Source organism: Lolium rigidum, chromosome 5 (assembly GCF_022539505.1).
Source record: "Lolium rigidum isolate FL_2022 chromosome 5, APGP_CSIRO_Lrig_0.1, whole genome shotgun sequence".
NCBI classification, from domain to species: domain Eukaryota; kingdom Viridiplantae; phylum Streptophyta; class Magnoliopsida; order Poales; family Poaceae; genus Lolium; species Lolium rigidum.
The window spans coordinates 171,356,280-171,376,464 of NC_061512.1; the positions used below are offsets into that span (position 1 = coordinate 171,356,280).

General features: G+C 44.2%; 1 protein-coding gene across 1 annotated transcript; it reads right to left on the minus strand.

The window, feature by feature from the left end:
• Positions 1-446: 446 nt before the first annotated feature.
• On the minus strand, positions 447-4,917 carry LOC124654796 (epoxide hydrolase A-like). The gene is made up of 5 exons (XM_047193785.1): positions 4,904-4,917; positions 2,002-2,284; positions 1,740-1,916; positions 870-1,111; positions 447-800 (listed from the first exon to the last, which is right to left on the minus strand). The coding sequence occupies exons 1-5, from the start codon at positions 4,915-4,917 to the stop codon at positions 551-553; spliced, it is 966 nt and encodes a 321-aa protein (XP_047049741.1). The 3' UTR covers positions 447-550.
• Between the last annotated feature and the right edge of the window lie 15,268 nt (positions 4,918-20,185).

Genomic DNA, 20,185 nt, shown 5'->3' on the forward strand with positions numbered 1-20,185 from the left:
AGATATAAGTGTATGAGATGAATAAAAGTTGTTGAAATAATCTTGCCTCTAATGCCGGTTAGTTATGGATTCTCTAATGCCTCTAATGCTAGATATAAGCGTATGATATGAAAAGTTGTTGAAATAATCTTGCCTCTAATGCTGGTTAGTTATGTATTCGGGTTTGCTAGTATGTAGCATACATTTTACTTGAATATTGTAACAAACTCTCCATGTTCAGCTGAAGATCTCTGAAGTCTGAACATAGTCTGTTCAGCAACTAGTATCTCCAACAGCATTACACATCAAATTCGCATTCCAAGGTAGAGCTATGTGAGATTATCTGCTTTGCTAAAGCAGCAGCAGTACACCTTATTAAAACCTTGCTTTATCCAGTATTTCATCTGGAGAACACTTCACATATTTTACACGCTCTTTCGTTCCATTCAGGTCAACTCACATGGCTATATCCAGATCTGACATTTATTCGAGTAAGCTTTGCCGTTCTTCAGTTCACAAAAGGTAGCACTGGCAGATCTACAACCAGCTCACTAGCAGATCATCTGCTTACTCAATTCTTACTAAACTTGTCAAGGAAGGACAATATTTCAGTGTTCACTCTCTCCGCCTGCTCTTGCTGGAGGTAGTGGTGTCCTTCGATGATGGCAACCTCAAGGTCTGGAACATTGGACTTCAGACCCCCGCTCTCGACGTAGCGCTTGGTTCCAAAGGACTCGAAGCCGGTGTCCTTCTTGCCCGCGATGAACTTCGCAGGCACCGTGATCTTCGCGCCATGCCATGGCGCAGTGAGCCTCCAGTTCCTGTGTTCCACATGGATTAATGTGATACTAGATCGAACGGAAAGTGTGAAATGAAGATACGGAATTTACGTGTCCATCATGCGGTAGTAGTTGAGCGGCCCGGTGAAACCAGACTTCTGAAACTTCTCGGCGTACTGGCCTAGTTCTTCGTCAGTCATCCAAGGAAGTGGGGATGATGATGATGCCTCTAAGAAGTCTATGATCTCTACTCCAGGAGGAGCGGTGATGTTGTCTAATTCAATTGAATAGAACTTCTTTAGGACAGTCGCGGCGTCATAGCGGGCAAATGCCTTTTCAGCCCTTCCATGCTCCTGCGGGTATGATATTGAAATAAATTGGTTATTTTGCAACAACTATATGGTGGTAAATGCAGACCATGGCTACAAATGCAAGGTAAAAGATACCCATCTTGATGACACACTGGGCTTGAAGCTGTAATCATTATTTTTTCGACTTGTTTACAATGTTGTTGCAAATGAGAGCCAACCTAATGTTTGCGTCCTGAATATAGAATGTCTAAGCCTACTATTGATTATAGAATATCATCTGATCCTACTACTGATTATAGTATCTCTAAGTCTTCTAGTGTTTATTTCCCAATATGTTAACAGACGATGCACTGTTCTAATTTTCAGAAAAACAAACAAGATCATAATTTGGATATAGACTATCAGTTAAAACATCAAAGTTTCTTTGTCTATATCCAAAATAAGATTCATCAACCAATTATCACCCACCCCCCCCCCCCCCCGAATCGTCATCTCCTTCAAACTTTACATAAGCACGTTTTCTTCAATTTTTACTTATCCAAACCCTGCAATTGCAAGAACTTCCATTTCACACAGCTCATGAACTGCAATTTTAAGCAGAAGAAGATTGGATGCTGAAATCAAATCACAAGACACAGCAGGCAATTATGGCAAGGATCACAACTGAAACCTGGAACTGCGTGATGTAGAACCCATCGCCGAGGGCCGCGAAGATCTCCGTCGCCGGGCGAGGGGCACGTGGGAAGTAGGGCACCCCGAGGACGACGACGGCGCGCACCCGGTCCGGCCGGAGCAGGCAGAGATGCCACGCCACCTGCGCTCCCAAGTCGTGGCCCACCACGAACACCTGCGCCGGCGCCGGCGCGCACCAAATCGGACTCAGTGTCACACTCGCAGTGGCCAAGAAACAAATAAACTAGAAAATGACGCACCTTGGGGAGGCGGAGGTGGTCGAGGAGCGCGACTGCGTCGCCGACGAGGTGGAGGACGGTGTAGGCGGCGGGGTCCGTGGGGGCAGAGGAGTCGCCGTAGCCGCGGAGGTCGATTGCGAGGGCGCGGAAGCCGCGGGCCGCGAGGGCGGCCATCTGGTGGCGCCACGAGAGCCACAGCTCCGGGAAGCCGTGGAGGAGGAGCACCGCCGGGCCGGCGGCGGGGCCCTGCTCTGCGACGTGGAGGGAGATGCCGTTGACTTCCGCGCTCCAGTGCCTCACCTCGCTTGGACTCCATGCTTGGGTCGACTCGCCGGGCGACCGTGCGCAGTGCTCTGCTTCTCAGTTTGTGAAGAAGAAAAGGTTGATTTTACTCCAAATCAAATCTTTGACTCGCCGAGCCAGCGTGCGCGCTCTTCTGCTCTTTCTATGTCCTTCTTCTACGCGCGCTTTTCTATGCTTATTATTCCAAACAAATACAATCTTTGACTGTAGAATTTTCTTTTTTAACACGGTAGAATTTCTTGAAATATTCATTCAACAAAAAAATAAAAATCATAATCATAGGAAATGAAATTTCAAAATAAATATCATAATCTAAAACATGTAAAATAGGCGTAACAAAAATTACATATTATTAGCACCAACCTATCGAACTTTCTCTCCCGGATCGCTCTCGCGCAAGGGCAACTCCGGCGTGCCCGAACCCTAGACCAAAGCACCCCCATAAACCCATCACGGCGTCCCCCTAGCCGGTGTCGCCGTCGGCACTGGCTGATGCGGCGCCCTGCTGCCGAAGGCGGAAGGGAGAGGAGAGCGAGCCTCAGTGCGCCCTCTACGCGCAGAGAGGCGGCAACTAGCTCGGCAAGGCAAGGTGGTCCTTGGCCGATGTGGCGACCTTTTGCCGACCGGCAACGGCAGAGGATACGCCCAAGAGGCCTCGATCTGGATTGTGTGGGCCTGATTTGGGCAGACAGTCGTGGCTGTTGTGCGGGGTGCCTGGTGACGTGGTGGTCCGTCATGCTGGTAGGCGTTCCTACCTGCTTGTCGGGGAGCCGCCGCCAGGACTTGTGTGAGCAGCCGTGGAGGCATGTCTTTGAAGCAGGGGGTTCGTGGCGTGAGCCTGTGTGTCTGCCAGCTTCTGTCTACTCAGAGCTACGAGCTGCGGGAGATGAATGGCACTGTTGTGAGGGTGTTGCATCCTTCCGAGCCGTGGGAGATGAATGGCACCGTTGTGAGGGTGTTGCATCTTTCCGTCCATTATGGTGAACATAAGGTTGGGTGGCAGTGCCTCGGGTTGGCCGAAAGGTGGATGCGGGCCGGCCATGGAGGGGAGTGTGGTAGGCTGGCCGTCATGGGAGATGCCATTAACTTCCACGTTCTAGTGCCGCACCTCGCCGCCTGCGCCGACGGACGCCATGCTTGGGTTTGGTTAGGTTGACTCGCCAAGCCGAGCGAGCGTGCTCTTCTGCTCGTCTTTCTTCTACCCGTGTTTGATCTTTCTTATCACAAATCAAATGTTTGACTTGAGCCAGCGTGCGCGTTGAACTTGGGGCTTTATTAATTTAAAGTTGGGCACACCAGCGTGCGCGCTCTTCTGCTTGTCCTCTGTCTTTCCTCTACATGTACTTTTCTATGCTTATTCCAAATACAATCTTTAACAGTAGAATATGTTTTTTAACACGGTAGAAATTCCTACAATATTCAATAAATAACTAAAAGATTATTATCATAGGAAATGAACTTTTGGATGTTATAATCTAAAAAGTGTAAAATAGGCGTAACATAAATTACATATTATTGAGCTAATTGTTGGCAAGGCATGCGAGAAGGCCACTGCGCATTCGTCAGCCGGTAGGTTTTTCATAGGCCGCTGTGTGGTGAAGACCAGCCAGGTCTAAATTATAGTTAACCGACATTTTTATTTCTGGCTGCCATGATTTCCCCTCTTTGACATGACTAGCTCATTGGACAACATCCAATATGGCATGGGCAACGACTGTCCGTGACCCCAGGCCACCATGTGTGGGTCGCGGTTGGTCTGGTGGTGTCAAGACAGTTTTTTGAGTCACACTAGACCCAAAATGTGTTCGAGGGCCCGAATGGACGTCTTATTTTGTCTAGTATCCCCAATAGAACTTTGGAGAGCCCGATACGTGTAGTTGACACGTCCGTTGGGAACCCCAAGAGGAAGATGTGATGCGCACAGCAGCAAGTTTCCCTCAGTAAGAAACCAAGGTTTAATTGAACCAGTAGGAGTCAAGAAGCACGTTGAAGGTTGATGGCGGCGGAGTGTAGTGCGGCGCAACACCAGGGATTCCGGCGCCAACGTGGAACCTGCACAACACAATCCAAGAACTTTGCCCCAACGTAACAGTGAGGTTGTCAATCTCACCGGCTTGCTGTAAACAAAGGATTAGATGTATAGTGTGGATGATGATGTTTGTTTGCGAAGAACAGTAAAGAACAATTGCAGCAGATTGTATTTCAGATGTAAAGAATAGGACCGGGGTCCACAGTTCACTAGTGGTGTCTCTCCCATAAGATAAGCAGATGTTGGGTGAACAAATTACAGTTGGGAAATTGACAAATAAAGAAGGCATAACAATGCACATACATATATCATGATGAGTACTATGAGATTTAATCAGGGCATTACGACAAAGTACATAGACCGCTATCCAAGCATGCATCTATGCCTAAAAAGTCCACCTTCGAGTTATCATCCGAACCCCTCCAAGTATTAAGTTGTAAACAACGGACAATTGCATTAAGTATGGTGCGTAATGTAATCAACACAAATATCCTTAGACAAAGCATCGATGTTTTATCCCTAGTGGCAACAAGACATCCACAACCTTAGAACTTTCTCGTCAACTGTCCCAGATTTAATGGAGGCATGAACCCACTATCGAGCATAAATACCCCCTCTTGGAGTCACTAGTATCAACTTGGCCAGAGCCTCTACTAGCAACGGAGAGCATGCAAGAACATAAATAACATATATGATAGATTGATAATCAACTTGACATAGTATTCAATATTCATCGGATCCCAACAAACACAACATGAAGGATTACAAATAGATGATCTTGATCATGATAGGCAGCTCACAAGATCTAACATGATAGCACAATGAGGAGAAGACAACCATCTAGCTACTGCTATGGACCCATAGTCCAGGGGTGAACTACTCACACATCGATCCGGAGTCGATCATGGCGATGAAGAGACCTCCGGGAGATGATTCCCCTCTCCGGCAGGGTGCCGGAGGCGATCTCCTGAATCCCTCGAGATGGGATTGGTGGCGGCGGCATCTCTGGAAGGTTTTCCGTATCGTGGCTCTCGCATCTGGGGGTTTCGCGACGAAGACCTTAAGTAGGCGGAAGGGCAGGTCAGGAGGCGCCACGGGGGCCCCACACAACAGGGCCGCGCGGGCCCCTTGCTGGCCGCGCCGCCCTGTTGTGGCGGTGCCTCGTGGCCCCACTTCGTTTACTCCTCGGACTTCTGGAAGCTTCGTGCAAAAATAGGACCCTGGGCGTTGATTTCGTCCAATTCCGAGAATATTTCCTTACTAGGATTTCTGAAACCAAAAACATCAGAAAACAACGAATCGGCTCTTCGGCATCTCGTCAATAGGTTAGTGCCGGAAAATGCATAATAATGACATATAATGTGTATAAAACATGTGAGTATCATCATAAAAGTAGCATGGAACATAAGAAATTATAGATACGTTTGGGACGTATCAGAGCCCTTTAGAGGGCGCGACAACAGATGATCTTATTATCTCACCTCATGGAAGCTTGATCTACATACGGTTTGGTCAACTGATACGTCGCAAACGTATCTATAATTTTTGATGTTCCATGCTTGTTTTACACCAATTATTATATGTTTTAAGGGACTAACCTATTAATCTATACCTAATAATAAAGGAGCTAAGGTTTCTGCCAAAAAGTTTCGTCAACGCTTTTTTTTGGACCGTTTTGCCTTCCCACCAAATCGCATAATACACATAATTGCCCCAATACCGGTTCAGTTTATAACGTTTCGGGAGAGAAACCCGTCGGCGGTCCAGCGGCATGGAAGCGCGTCGCTCGCACATGGGCCATGTGTCTGCGTCGGTGGGCCTTGTTGCTGACGAGTGGGCTTCCTGGAGTCAACGAAATGACGTACAAATTTGTTATCACCAAGTCCGTCCCGTCCAAAACCTACATGACGCTGGACATTTTGTGATCAAAATAATACCACCTCGCTTAATTAAGCCGAGACGAGCTGGTTTATATACGAAAGTTTGGAGGAATCAGCAAGTTGCCTCCGAGAAAAACAAGCCGCACAACTTGGCATCAGCAAGGAAGGGAATCAGAGACTAGAGCGCGCTCCTCCGTGAAGTACGGGGAGGACGGACCAAGATTAGATGCTCGCCGGCCAGGCATGGAGCGAAGCATGGTTGGCGGCGGCGGGCAGAAGAGGATACACAGACGAGGAAAAGGGGCCTGAGTGGCGTGCGAAGAGGGAAAGAGGGGGCGGCCATGACATGAAAATCGAGCGACACCAGTCGGGCTCGTGGGGGACTGCCGAGATGCAGGCTGGACGCGGGCGGATCTCGAGCTCGAGCAGCTGGGCACGGGAGGGTAAAGCGCGGCGGTGAGGAAAGTCGGGCTGAGGAGATGGCGGTTTGAGCGCTGAGCGGGGGGAGCTAGAAGAAATCAGAGCATCCAGATCCCCTTTCCTGCCTACTATCTGTGCGTTGCAACGAAGAAGGGCCCATGCCTTATCCTTTTCTCTGTAAAAAATAACGCACAGCTTTTCTTTTAGCTTCTGTAATAACGCACAGCTTGTACATTAGCACCACACCATCACACGAGTATTTTTTCGTTTTCCATCACACGTATGGGACCTGCTTCTTGTTCTTTACAAATTCCATCGCAATAGAGCAATCCCACCAAATACATGTACACGTTTGTTCTTTCTCATTTTCTGTTAAGCATTTTCCAAAAAACCTATTTACAATATATATAAAAAACACAAAGTGGAGTCCCTTCGGGGACATCCGATAGAAAAACACAAAATTGAAAAATCACCTTCAATACCGTGCAAAAGAAAGTATCTTTAATTTTCATCGAAAAATCTGACAGGCGTCCGCGCGATGGAGGAACCACCTCGGAGGCAACTCGCTGCAGGATTCGTGGGAGGGCAGCACAATAAACATTGGTGGTGGGGAGCGAGGCGAGAAGTAACGGATCGGGCGAGAGCTAGCCAGGAGGTTAGATGATCGTAGATAGAGTTCTTGGAGAGCGAGTCGAGAGGGTTTTCTTCAGATGGATAGGAATTTGTTCAATAATTGTGCGTGCCAGATAGGCCGCTTTAATTAACCATTTAAATAAGCAGTGTGTCGTAAAATAAATTTATCCTGTTGCAACGCACAGATATGTTCATTCTGGAAGTCTTAAGAAGAAAGGTCTATATATAAGAGTGTGGTTGGGCTTACGATTTACTCTTAGCTGGTGGATTCAAAAAGATCTTTTTAAAATTGAATTTTCAACTGCAGTTTACCAGGATCGGAATAAAGACATACTAGCGTTCAGCAAATGATACCAGGTATCAGCTTTTTGGAATACAGCATGAATAAGGCCATTGTATCGTGTTAATTCAGCTCTAATCACAATATTATTTTGCCCTGAACTTTTTACCAAACGTAGTGTAATTTTTGTACTGAGCTATCCATTCCGTTGGCAGAATAATATGTATATACTAACTATAATTCTGTTTCACATCTTAATAAAATTTGAGGACAGCATCCACAATCATTACAAGTTTGTGGTACAGAGAGAGAATGGCAATCTAATATTATTATGAATATGTGAAAACATGACCACCATCGATGATTGGTGACAAGGAAAAGTATCAACACCGATGGTTTGCTCGAGCGTTTGCGTATTTGGTTACCCGGTGCAACGCACGGGCACTTTTGCTAGTCTATACCTAATAATAAAGGAAGCAAGGTTTCTGCCAAAATTTTCGTCCAACTTTTCGTTGGACGGAATTGCCCTCCCACCAAATCACATAATACAAACAATGCCACGATACCGGTTCGTTCGCTTGTTCCTTCTTTTTCCAACCGGTACGAGCGCTGGCCAGAAACAGAGCAGAGTCCGGCTCGAATTACATGTAGTCCTGTAGTCCAGACTCCAGAGACCTGTTCGTCCCCGAAAGAGGAGGCTGGCCCCGATAAAAAGATCCATACGCCGCTGTCCCAAGCCATCGTGATCCACGCCACCTCTCCCTGCTCTGGTCCAACCGCCTAGATCCCATCACGCCGCTAAACTAATCCTCCCGCCGTCCTGCCCAGAGAGGACCTCCGGAGCCGAGGCCCGCCGCCAGCCGACGAATCCTAGACCACCTCCGATCACCCTCCGCCCGCGGGCGACTCATCTGCCCCTCCTCGTGTGCGTGGAGTTCCTCCAGTGGATGGATCTGGCGGCGGCGGAGTCAGGTGATAGGATTAGTGGTCCTCGAAGGCGGCCGAGTCCAGCACTCCAGCTCTCTACGGCATTCATGAACAGCGGCCGAGTCCAGCTCTCTACAAAATCGAGGTCGGCATGCTAGAACAAATCGAGGTCGATCTACTGCCCAACGGCACCTTCCTTCTGAATTCGCCTACTCCGCACCTGGAGTGTACACATGTGCCACAACAGGGTGCTCAAGCTCACATCCTACTCCATCGTGGGCATCGCCATCAACGACCTGCCAGCCTGTGAGGAGCTGCGGCACCTACTAGAGCAGATGTGCCACCGAGCGGTCGAGGGCAACAAGACGAAAGACTTTTCTTTTGCTCAAGGCGGCAGAAGATTTTTTTCCCAAAAAATAAGTTTTCTGCTGTCGCCTGTCGGCGTATTTTATCTGGTCACTGGTCATCGTCTCCCGCTGGACAAGCACACTGGTGCGTTCTTCTAGCACGTATACTGGGATTCCCTCTAGAGTGGCAGGACGGCTCTTCGGCATCACGCTGAACCAACCGTGCTAAGCTATAAGAAATCAGCGTGCGTATGAGTGTTGGCCTTTTATAATCATCGTGTGGTACGCATTGGCTGGCAGATTTGCATGTTAATTCGTGGAAAGGCCTAGCTCCTGCTGTGTGCGAAAATTTTCACATTAAGTTCCATATTTGTTTGTAACTTATTTTATTTGTCTTTTATGACATAGAATTTTCTTTCCCAGGACAGAGCCAGAGGCTGCCCGGCTCCTTCTTAGAGGCACCGCGGGCACGTCGGTCTAACTCATCGGCTGGAACTCGTACCGACTCCTCTCCTCCCGCTTCTCGTATTTTTGGGTTCTTATATCTTTGATTTGGTGCTACTTCTTGCTCCTCTTTTAATTGTGCAACTCGGCAGCCATATTGATTAGATTTTCCACATGTGTACTATACTGAAGTTTACAACATGTGTACTATACTAATGCCTACCCTATGATATTGTGAAAAGTGCTTCTGGCTCCCGAGCTACAGTGCTCTCACCATTTGTAAAAAAAATAAAAAATGTTTATTAGTTATCAAAAAATCTAAAAAATAATTTTGTAGATGGTCAGTGATACATCTCACAATCATGGAAAATCTCAACCTAAAATTCTTTTTACTTTGTGCTACACAAAAATAACAAAATCTGATATATTTTTGAAGATTTGAAAATAACTACTCAGATCTGCACTTTTATCTTTTTTGTGTAGCTTAAAATATAAAGTATTTGAAATTAATATTTTACACGTTTGTGGGATACATTATTAGCTATATGTAGATTTGTTTACCGAATTTATTGAAACTCAAAAATATGATTCTTAATTTATTTAAAAAACGAGATCACTCGGTGCCTATGTGCACCAAATCTCTGTCCATGATATTGTGGTTATATACGGAAGACAAGTTTAGTTAATATGTAGCCAAACATAGCAGTCGACTTGCCAACCTAGGTTCTCAAAACGAGTTGCTAAGCATATCGGCTGCTGCTTGAATCACGATTTGGGAACCTCTGGTGGCCGTGTTGGGAAGAAAATGTGGTGAGCCAACTGCGGATTTCTGGTGGCATTATTGGGAATGAGTGGAGGGGATTTCAGGGAAGACTGAAAGGATAAGAGAGTAGTTGAGAGACGATTCAGTTCTTGTGCAATGGTTATACTGTTGGAACTATATTTAAAGTATGAATAAAATATTATATCTTTTATTAAATAAATTTAGGATTAAAGTTTTTTAAACTACATGGGTGACTATTGAAATATACCGAAATATACCGGAATGAGTAACCCGTAATGATAAGCGAGCATCTGAGAGACGAGTCAGTTGTTGTGCAATGGATACTATTAAAAACATTTTAAAAATATGAATAAAATGTTATATCTTTTATTAAAGAAAATTATGACTTTTTTCTAAACTACGTACGGGACTATTGAAATATAACAGAAGGAGTAACCCGTAGCAACGCACGGGCACTTTTGCTAGTAGTTGCAAAAGTGCACAAGTTCTTGGTTTCAACTTTATTGTGCAGGAAATAGGCAAATATGGAAGGAAATAGCTCATTATGGTGAAATCTGGAATTTTCCCGGAATCTGTCCCTGCTGAACACTTTTCAAAGATCGCTTCGAAACTCCATCAAAACGACGTCCAATGGAAAAGTCGTAAACTACAAAGTTGTAGAGAATTTCAAGCCGGACAATTTGGACATCTTATTCGTCCAGAACGGACAACGGATGCATCCGGCAGAGCAGAATTACTGCGGAGGTTCGTGCAGTCTCGGGACTCCGAAAGTTGGTGACGTATTTGACACAAACTATTTCCATACCTGGATATTTCGGCTCAGCCACGAGTTGTGAGGCTCATGAAGGACAGAGGGAGTCCTAGGAAGGTTCTAGAGGTGCCCAAGAGCCCTTGGATCAAAGGGGCATCCATCCCATGGCCTAGATTGCATCTCCAACAGTATATATTGATGGGAAACCCTATTTTTCGAGGCCCCCAAACATTGTCACAAAAATCCTCCAGCCAAGGAGGGGGAAACACTCATCTACACCAGCACCAACTCAAGGAAGAAGAAGGCTAAGAGGCGGCGCTCCCCCATGATGCCAGCGGCGGGGAAGGAGTCCCCTGCGCCGCCGCCGCCCACGCCTCCGCCTCCCGGCGCTCCTCGCTGAGCCCTCCAACGTCTTCACCGCCATCTCCATCACCAACTCCTCATTGTATTCAGTGGTCCATCCTCTCACAAACCTCTGTACCGCCCTATGTAAACATGGTGTTTGATGCTATAAGTTATAATCCTATGATCTATGTCATGTTGCCATAGTTTATTTGTTCTTTGATTGATTGGTTGTTTCTCTTTGGTTCATTAGAGTTGTATGTTGATATGTTACCGTCCTTGGTGCCCATTATATTTGTGCGCGCATGGATCAAGCACCATAGGGTTGGTAGTACTTGTATACTAGAAAGGGGAAGTTCTGCCGGAGTGACAGATCGAAACCTAAGGACGCGAACCGGATAGTTGCATGTATGGGAGTAAGAGGGCCATTTACTTAAGGCTATGGTTGAGGAAACCTTAATGCTTGCTAGTATTTACGGATGTTTGCTAGCAAGACAATCATATAGTACTTGTAATCCCGGAGGGAGAGCATGTATATTTAGCCTCTCCTACATAGAAAGCTGCATCGAAGACATTGAACCCAAGATCTTCACTAATTGATCTTGGACAAAGCCACCACTATTACCACCGCCTTTCCACACTCATGGTACTGTTAGTTTAGTTTGTTTTATTGCTGCAGCATTAACATTTATTTCGTGTATTTTATTGTTCTGCAAAGTCACCTCTCGTACCCGTTATCGCTCTAGTTTTATTTCCTAGATATTGCAAACGCTTAGTGTGCGTAGAGTTGTATCAGTGGTTGATAGAACTTGAGAGAATGTTTATCCTACCTTTAGCTCCTCGTTGGGTTCGACACTCTTACTTATCGAAAAGGCTACACACGATTCCCTATACTTGTGGGACATCATCAACCCTCGGGCTTCTCATCTAGGTGAGACCCGAAGGCTATCATGAAGATAGCCCTAGATATATTCGTGTTAGTCTTGGAGCGCGCTCGGAAGCGCCATACGGTAAGAGAGGCGCTCGCGGAGAGCCGATGGATTGCAGATATCCAGTTCGCTGGCCCTTTGGCAATAGGTCCAGTTATGGATCAAGGTGCGAGATGTGCAACTCTCGACGATGCTCGATTCACTCCATTGGAAATTGACAGCAAATGTGTAGTATTCCTCCAGCTCCTCCTATGAGATCCTCTTCCAAGGACCATCATATCAAGATTGTGGAAGCTTAACATGTCAACTTCTTCATCTGGCTTGCTTGCATAGAGCGATGTTGGACATGTGACAGGCTAGCGAGATGGGGGCATCGCCATGCTTCCACTTTGTGACCAATCAGAGGAGGCCATGCATCACCTTGTCACCGGTTTCCCCTACACGAGGTCGATCTGGTTCGACATGCTTTCCTATATCCGATCCACCGCTGGTGCCACCGGTTGCGAAGGATGACTTCATTGAATGCTGGCTAAGGGTGCCAAATTGACCCCCTCCCACATGTACGTTACATAAGGGCACTTCTTCACTCATTTGCTGATGGTGTGGTGGATTTGGAAGCATCACAATGCAGTTGTCTTCGATAACGCGAGACCTAGCATGAGCAGTCTCTTCGACACGATTCGAACTGAAGCTCGATGGTCGGATACTGTCGGCACGATTATCTTGCAAGCCTTGATCCTAGTTGCTCCATAGGTCTAGTGGGTCGATTTGTATGGTGGGGTGTTGGCTCGTCCCGAGATATTTGTAAAAACTCATTTTTATGAATGAATCAAAACACAATGTTTTTTGTGTTTTCGCGAAAAACTTGGTTCACACATGGATTTGAATTACTGAAGAAACTAACATAGAGTTGGAAATGGGAGACATATTTGTGCGTGGCGTGATCCTTGGATCCCATGTGGACCAAGTTTAAGACCGATATCAAGTAAAGCAACCTGCATATTCAACAAAATCTCCGATTTTCTAGATGAGAAAGGTGCCTAGAAAATGACCCGTTTAAATGGCTATTTTATGTTTGTCAATGTGGATACAATAGTAAAGACTAAGGAAGTGTCTAACCATCATCTAGCTGAAAATGAAATTCGCTTCAAAACAGATGTGTAACAGTTGTATTCATTCATCTCTTCAATCTCCCGATATCCCTTACAGAAACTTCATTTGGGATAGTCCGGAAAAAGAAAAGTCAGCAAATTTAGTCGGATCAGTCCGACTTTTTCTAGTTTTTCATTTGACAGCAAACGATAAATTGATATGGCTTTCGTACATAAGGACTGAATAAAAGTAGCCCATTATTTCCACATCAGCCTTTTTTGAGGTTTTCACGTAAAAGCCTTAGGCCTAGTTTGGCAACAAAGTTTTTCTAAAACTGAAGTATTATAAAACCAGAGTATTTCAATGCCAAGCATCGGGATACTTTATTTTCTTGAAACCACAGTTTTCCTCAGTTTTGGAAAAACTACAGAGGTGTTTGGCAAGTGCTGTTTTGACGCATGGATAATCAAGTTTTGACAGACACCGTAGCTGCATAAGGCCCGTTGCATGAGTTGATGTATAGATTGACAATCAACTATATATATTGCATGCATGCAACCATGAATGATACATACACTTTCTTTTCCTTATCGTGATAGATCACGACATGCAAGCATACTCGCTCTTCTGGTTAACTTGCATGAGTTTAAGAATCGCTGCAAGAACGGACCCTCCTGTTAATGGAAGAAACTCGGCATGAGTTTATGATCAATACGGCATGCTTGTCAGGGACGGAAGCACAGTGATAGACTAGCGAGAAGATGAGGACGGCGTCGTTTCTCAGTTTTAGAAAAAAGAGGGTTGGACTACTTCAAAAAAAACATAGTTTTGGGGATACTGTGGTTTTGGAAACTTTAATATCTGTTAGAGCCAAACACCTCAAAGTTTTGTATACTGTAGTATTTTCAGAAACTGCAGTATTTTTGGAATACTTCAAAAATAAGGAGCTACCAAACGGGGCCTTATGTTTTTATTGGCATTGTCTGCCAGCTACCTCCACGTGACCATCTCTCTCTTCACTTTCTTCTTTCTCACGTAAAGCCGTCTGGTTCCAGTGTCGACGAGCAACACACAAACACAGGATATCAGAAAAAACAAAGGGGGAAAAGACATCGAGAAATAAACATCACCAACAACAAAGATCCACATCCATGATGGAGAAGAATGAGTTGAGCTCAAAAGCAGTTGGACAACCCTTTGTACCTCGTACACGCTCAGGACAAGCATGTGATTCATGTAAAATGCATACATAAATGCATACATAAAGTTTGTAATTTATTGTGTCAAAATCGTTATTATAATTTAATTTATTATATTTATTGCGACTAACCTATTAATATTCGCAAAAGTTCACAAATTTGTATTTTAAATTTTGTTGCGTAGGAAATAGGCAAATATGGTAGAAAACCGGTCATTGTGGTGAAATATGTCCTGCAGGATACTTTTTAAAGATTTTCGCCAAAAAACATGAAGACGGTCTCGAACGAAAAAAGTGCAAGAGATAGAAGTTGTGAGAATTTCCAGAGCTTTCGTGTGACGTAAAGAACGCACCAAACGGAGTTCATATGCGAAATTTACGCCCATTTTACTCAAGGGTGCAGAGTCAGTTTCGGAAACCAAAAAAATTGATGACGTGATTGACACAAACTCTTGCCATACTTGATGTATTCGGACAAGCCATGACTTTATGGACTAATAAAGGAGGGGAGTTCTAGTAAGGTTCTAGAGGTTCCCAAAAGTCCTTGGATCAAAGGGGTATCCATTGGTCATCCTATGGCCAAGATTGCATCTCCACCTCTATATATTGAGAGGAAACCCTATTTTTGGAGGCATCTATCCATTATGACGAAAATCCTCTACCTTGGCAGCCAAGGGGCCACTGCCCCCAAGGGCAGCCGCCGCCCATAGGGAGCCGTCAGCGCTTCCCTGCCACCGGCGCCGCCTCCTCTCCATGTCGGCGCTGCCACGGGGATCTTCCACGCTATCTCCACCTTGGGCTGCACCTCTTCATCAACATCTGTAGCACCTCTCCATCATCTCCCTACTGTAATCTCTTCACAAACATGACGTGTATTGCAATCTATGATTTTTCCATGATCTATTGTGTTTCTATGCGCTTGTTTGAGTAGTGGCTTGTTCTTGGCAATTGTGAGATAATTTGGTGATGATTGCATATAAGTATTTATTATCTTCTATGATGATCTCTTGTACTGATATATGAGTGCACACATATGTTGGGGAATGCATGAGGTTTTTATTGTTGCATGATGATAGGAGGAGGGACAGTTGGAGCTTGACAGAAACCATGTCCCAATTCTTAGATTCATGTTGTATTAATACATGGTTAATCAATGGGGGTATAACTAGGAGGACTTTTGAACTTACAGTAGTGGTTGGACTTTATGTCTTAATAATTCCCTTGTTTGTTCTTAATTGGCCTTGGGATAAATCACTAGTGGTGTATTTGCTTGTTTATGTCTGCACCAATCTATGGCTCCTCTCAAGGAGAAACACACAAAAAATATACCGAGCTTCACTAATTGTGACAACCACACAAATAAAATAGCAATTTGCCTGAACAGTTACTCCCTTACTTCATCTTATTCCACTTCATATCAATTTACTTATCTGGCATTAGTTTTACGTATTGCATTGTAACTTCAGTACTCATAGTTTTATAGTAGAAACCTCTTCACACACACACTATAGATCCTAGCTTTGCATGCCATATAAGTGGGTTATAGGGCTTTAGAGAATATATAGTTTACCTTCAGCTCCTCGTGATTTCGACACTCAAATACTTATCGAATTATACTACGGTGATCCCCTGCACTTGGGGGTTATCAAGATAGTTTTCTGGCGCCGTTGTCGGAGAGCATAGCGCTAGGATTCTATTCTTACTTGCGTTGCTAGTTTACTTCTAGTACCTTGCATATAAAATTAAAACATAAAATTAGATAATGGAAGATGTTATGGAGATTTCTCTTCGGTCTCGCGACTATATGAAGGATATGCTATACAACTATGTTAAAAGCTTGAATATTACCTTGTGTACTAACTTTTTGAATGCAATAAATCATGTTGAGAGTGCCAAGGAAGAACAAGAAAATGGAGGATGGCAAAAGCATAAGCTTGGGAATACCCATGAAACCCCAAGAAGAGGATAAAGAAGATCAGGTGAAGGAAGAATAGAGTAGCTACCTGATGTCTACGGGAGCTTCTATTCTTGTCGACAGTGTTGGGCCTCCAAGAGCAGAGGTTTGTAGAACAGCAGCAACTTTCCCTTAAGTGGATCACCCAAGGTTTATCGAACTCAGGGAGGAAGAGGTCAAAGATATCCCTCTCATGCAACCCTGCAACCACAAAGCAAGAAGTCTCTTGTGTCCCCAACACACCTAATAGGTGCACTAGTTCGGCGAAGAGATAGTGAAATACAGGTGGTATGAATGAATATGAGCGAGTAGTAACGGCGCCGTAAAATAGCTTGCTGGCGTGTAGTTGATGGTGGTAATATGGTAGCAGTAGTAACGCGATAGAAACAAGTAAACAAGCAGCGATAGCGATATTTAGGAACAAGGCCTAGGGATTAGACTTTCACTAGTGGACACTCTCAACTTTGATCACATAACAGAATAGATAGATGCATACTCTACACTCTTTTGTTGGATGATGAACACATTGCGTAGGATTACACGAACCCTCAATGCCGGAGTTAACAAGCTCCACAATTCAATGTTCATATTTAAATAACCTTAGAGTGCATGAAAGATCAACATGACTAAACCAAGTACTAACACAACATGCACACTGTCACCTTCACACTATGTAGGAGGAATAGATCATATCAATACCATCATAGAAATAGTTAACTTCATAATCTACAAGAGATCATAATCATAGCCTACGCCAAGTACTAACACGGATGCACACACTGTCACCATTACACCGTGCAGGAGGAATAAAACTACTTTAATAACATCACTAGAGTAGCACATAGATAAATTGTGACACAAAACACATTGCAATCATAAAGAGATATAAATAAGCACTTCACTACGCCATTCATAACAGTGAATAAGTATTCTGTGAAATATAGCCTAAGAGACCCACACGGTGCACACACTCGTCACCTTTACACACGTGGGACAAGGAGTCTCCGGAGATCACATAAGTAAAACTCACTTGACTAGCATAATGACATCTAGATTACAAGCATCATCATATGAATCTCAATCATGTAAGGCAGCTCATGAGATTATTGTATTGAAGCACATAGGAGAGAGATGAACCACATAGCTACCGGTACAGCCCCGAGCCTCGATGGAGAACTACTCCCTCCTCATGGGAGACAAGCAGCGTTGATGAAGATGGCGGTGGTGTCGATGGAGGAGCCTTCCGGGGGCACTTCCCCGCCCCGGCGGCGTGCCGGAACAGAGACTCATGTCCCCCAGATCTTGGCTTCGCGATGGCGGCGGCTCTGGATGGTTTCTCGTACCGTGGTTTTTCCGTATCGTGTTTTAGGTCTGGGACCTTTATATAGGCGAAGAGGCGGCGTCAGAGGGTCGAAGAGGCGGCGACACCATAGGGTGGCGCGGGCCACACCCAGGCCGCGCCGGCCTATGGTCTGGTGGGCCTGTGGCCCCCTCTCGGTCCTTCCCGGGTGTTCCGGAAGCTTCGTGGAAAAATAGGATGCTGGGTCTTGATTTCGTCCGATTCCGAGAATATTTCCTTACTAGGATTTCGGAACCAAAAACAGCAGTAAAACGAGAACCGGCCCTTCGGCATCTCGTCAATAGGTTAGTTCCAAAAACGCATAAATATGACATATAATGTGTACAAAACATGTAGATATCATCAATAATGTGGCATGGAACATAAGAAATTATCGATACGTCGGAGACGTATCAGCATCCCCAAGCTTAGTTTCGCTCGTCCCGAGCGGGTAAACGATAAACAAAGATAATTTCTGGAGTGACATGCCATCATAAACTTGATCATATTGTAAACATATGTAATGAATGCAGCGATCAAAACAATGGTAATGACATGAGTAAACAACTGAATCATAAAGCAATGACTTTTCATGAATAGCACTTTCAAGACAGGCATCAATAAGTCTTGCATAAGAGTTAACTCATAAAGCAATAATTTAAAGTAAAGACATTGAAGCAACACAATGGAAGATTAAGTTTCAGCGGTTGCTTTCAACTTGTAACATGTATATCTCATGGATAATTGTCAATGCAAAGCAATATAACAAGTGCAATAAGCAAGTATGTAAGAATCAATGCACAGTTCACACAAGTGTTTGCTTCTTGAGGTGGAGAGAAATAGGTGAACTGACTCAACATAAAAGTAAAAGAAATGTCCTTCAAAGAGGAAAGCATCGATTGCTATATTTGTGCTAGAGCTTTGGTTTTTTGAAAACATAAAGAGAGCATAAAAGTAAAATTTTGAGAGGTGTTTGTTGTTGTCAACGAATGGTAGTGGGCACTCTAACTACCTCATCAACCAGACTTTCAAGAGCGGCTCCCATGAAGGACGTTATCTCTACCAGCAAGGTAGATCATCCCTCTTCTCTTTGTTTACACATGTACTTTAGTTTAGTTTTTCTTTATTTATGGATGACACTCCTCCCAACCTTTTGCTTACACAAGCCATAGCTAACCGAATCCTCGGGTGCCTTCCAACAATCACATACCATGAAGGAGTGTCTATTTGCAAAATTAAGTTGCTTACTGATGAATCAGAGCAAAACATGTGAAGAGAATTATTAATGCAAGTTAAGTAATCGGGGCTGGGAACCCCATTGCCGGCTCTTTTTGCAAAATTATTGGATAAGCGGATGAAGCCACTAGTCCATTGTGAAAGTCTCGTCGAAGTAAATGACAAGATCGAAAGATAAAACACCACATACTTCCTCATGAGCTATAAAACATTGACACAAATAAGAGGTGATAAATTTTGAATTATTTAAGGGTAGCACTCAAGCAATTTACTTTGGAATGGCGGAGAAATACCATGTAGTAGGTAGGTATGGTGGACACAAATGGCATAGTGGTTGGCTCAAGGATTTTGGATGCATGAGAAGTATTCCCTCTCGATACAAGGTTTAGGCTAGCAAGGTTATTTGAAACAAACACAAGGATGAACCGGTGCAGCAAAACTCACATAAAATACATATTGTAAACATTATAAGACTCTACACCGTCTTCCTTGTTGTTCAAAACTCAATACTAGAAATTATCTAGACTTTAGATAGACCAAATATGCAAACCAAATTTTAGCAAGCTCTATGTATTTCTTCATTAATGGGTGCAAAGTATATGATGCAAGAGCTTAAACATGAGCACAACAATTGCCAAGTATCAAATTATCCAAGACATTTTACCAATTACTACATGTAGCATTTTCCGTTTCCAACCATATAACAATTAACGAAGCAGTTTCAACCTTCGCCATGAAAATTAAAAGCTAAGAACACATGTGTTCATACGAACCAGCGGAGCGTGTCTCTCTCCCACACAAATATTTATTCAAACAAAAACAAAAACAAGAAACATACAGACGCTCCAAGTAAAGCACATAAGATGTGACCGAATAAAAATATAGTTTCAAAAGAAGGAACCTGATAATTTGTCGATGAAGAAGGGGATGCCTTGGGCATCCCCAAGCTTAGATGCTTGAGTCTTCTTAAAATATCCAGGGATGAACCACGGGGGCATCCCCAAGCTTAGACTCTTCACTCTTCTTGATCATAGTATATCATCCTCCTCTCTTGACCCTTGAAAACTTCCTCCACACCAAACTCAAAACAAACTCATTAGAGGGTTAGTGCATAATCAAAAACTCACATGTTCAGAGGTGACACAATCATTCTTAACACTTCTGGATATTGCTCAAAGCTACTGGAAGGTAATGGAACAAAGAAATCCACCCAACACGGCGAAAGAAGCAATGCGAAATAAAAGGCAGAATCTGTCAAAACAGAACAGTCCGTAAAGACGAATTTTAAAAGGGCACCAGACTTGCTCAAATGAAAAT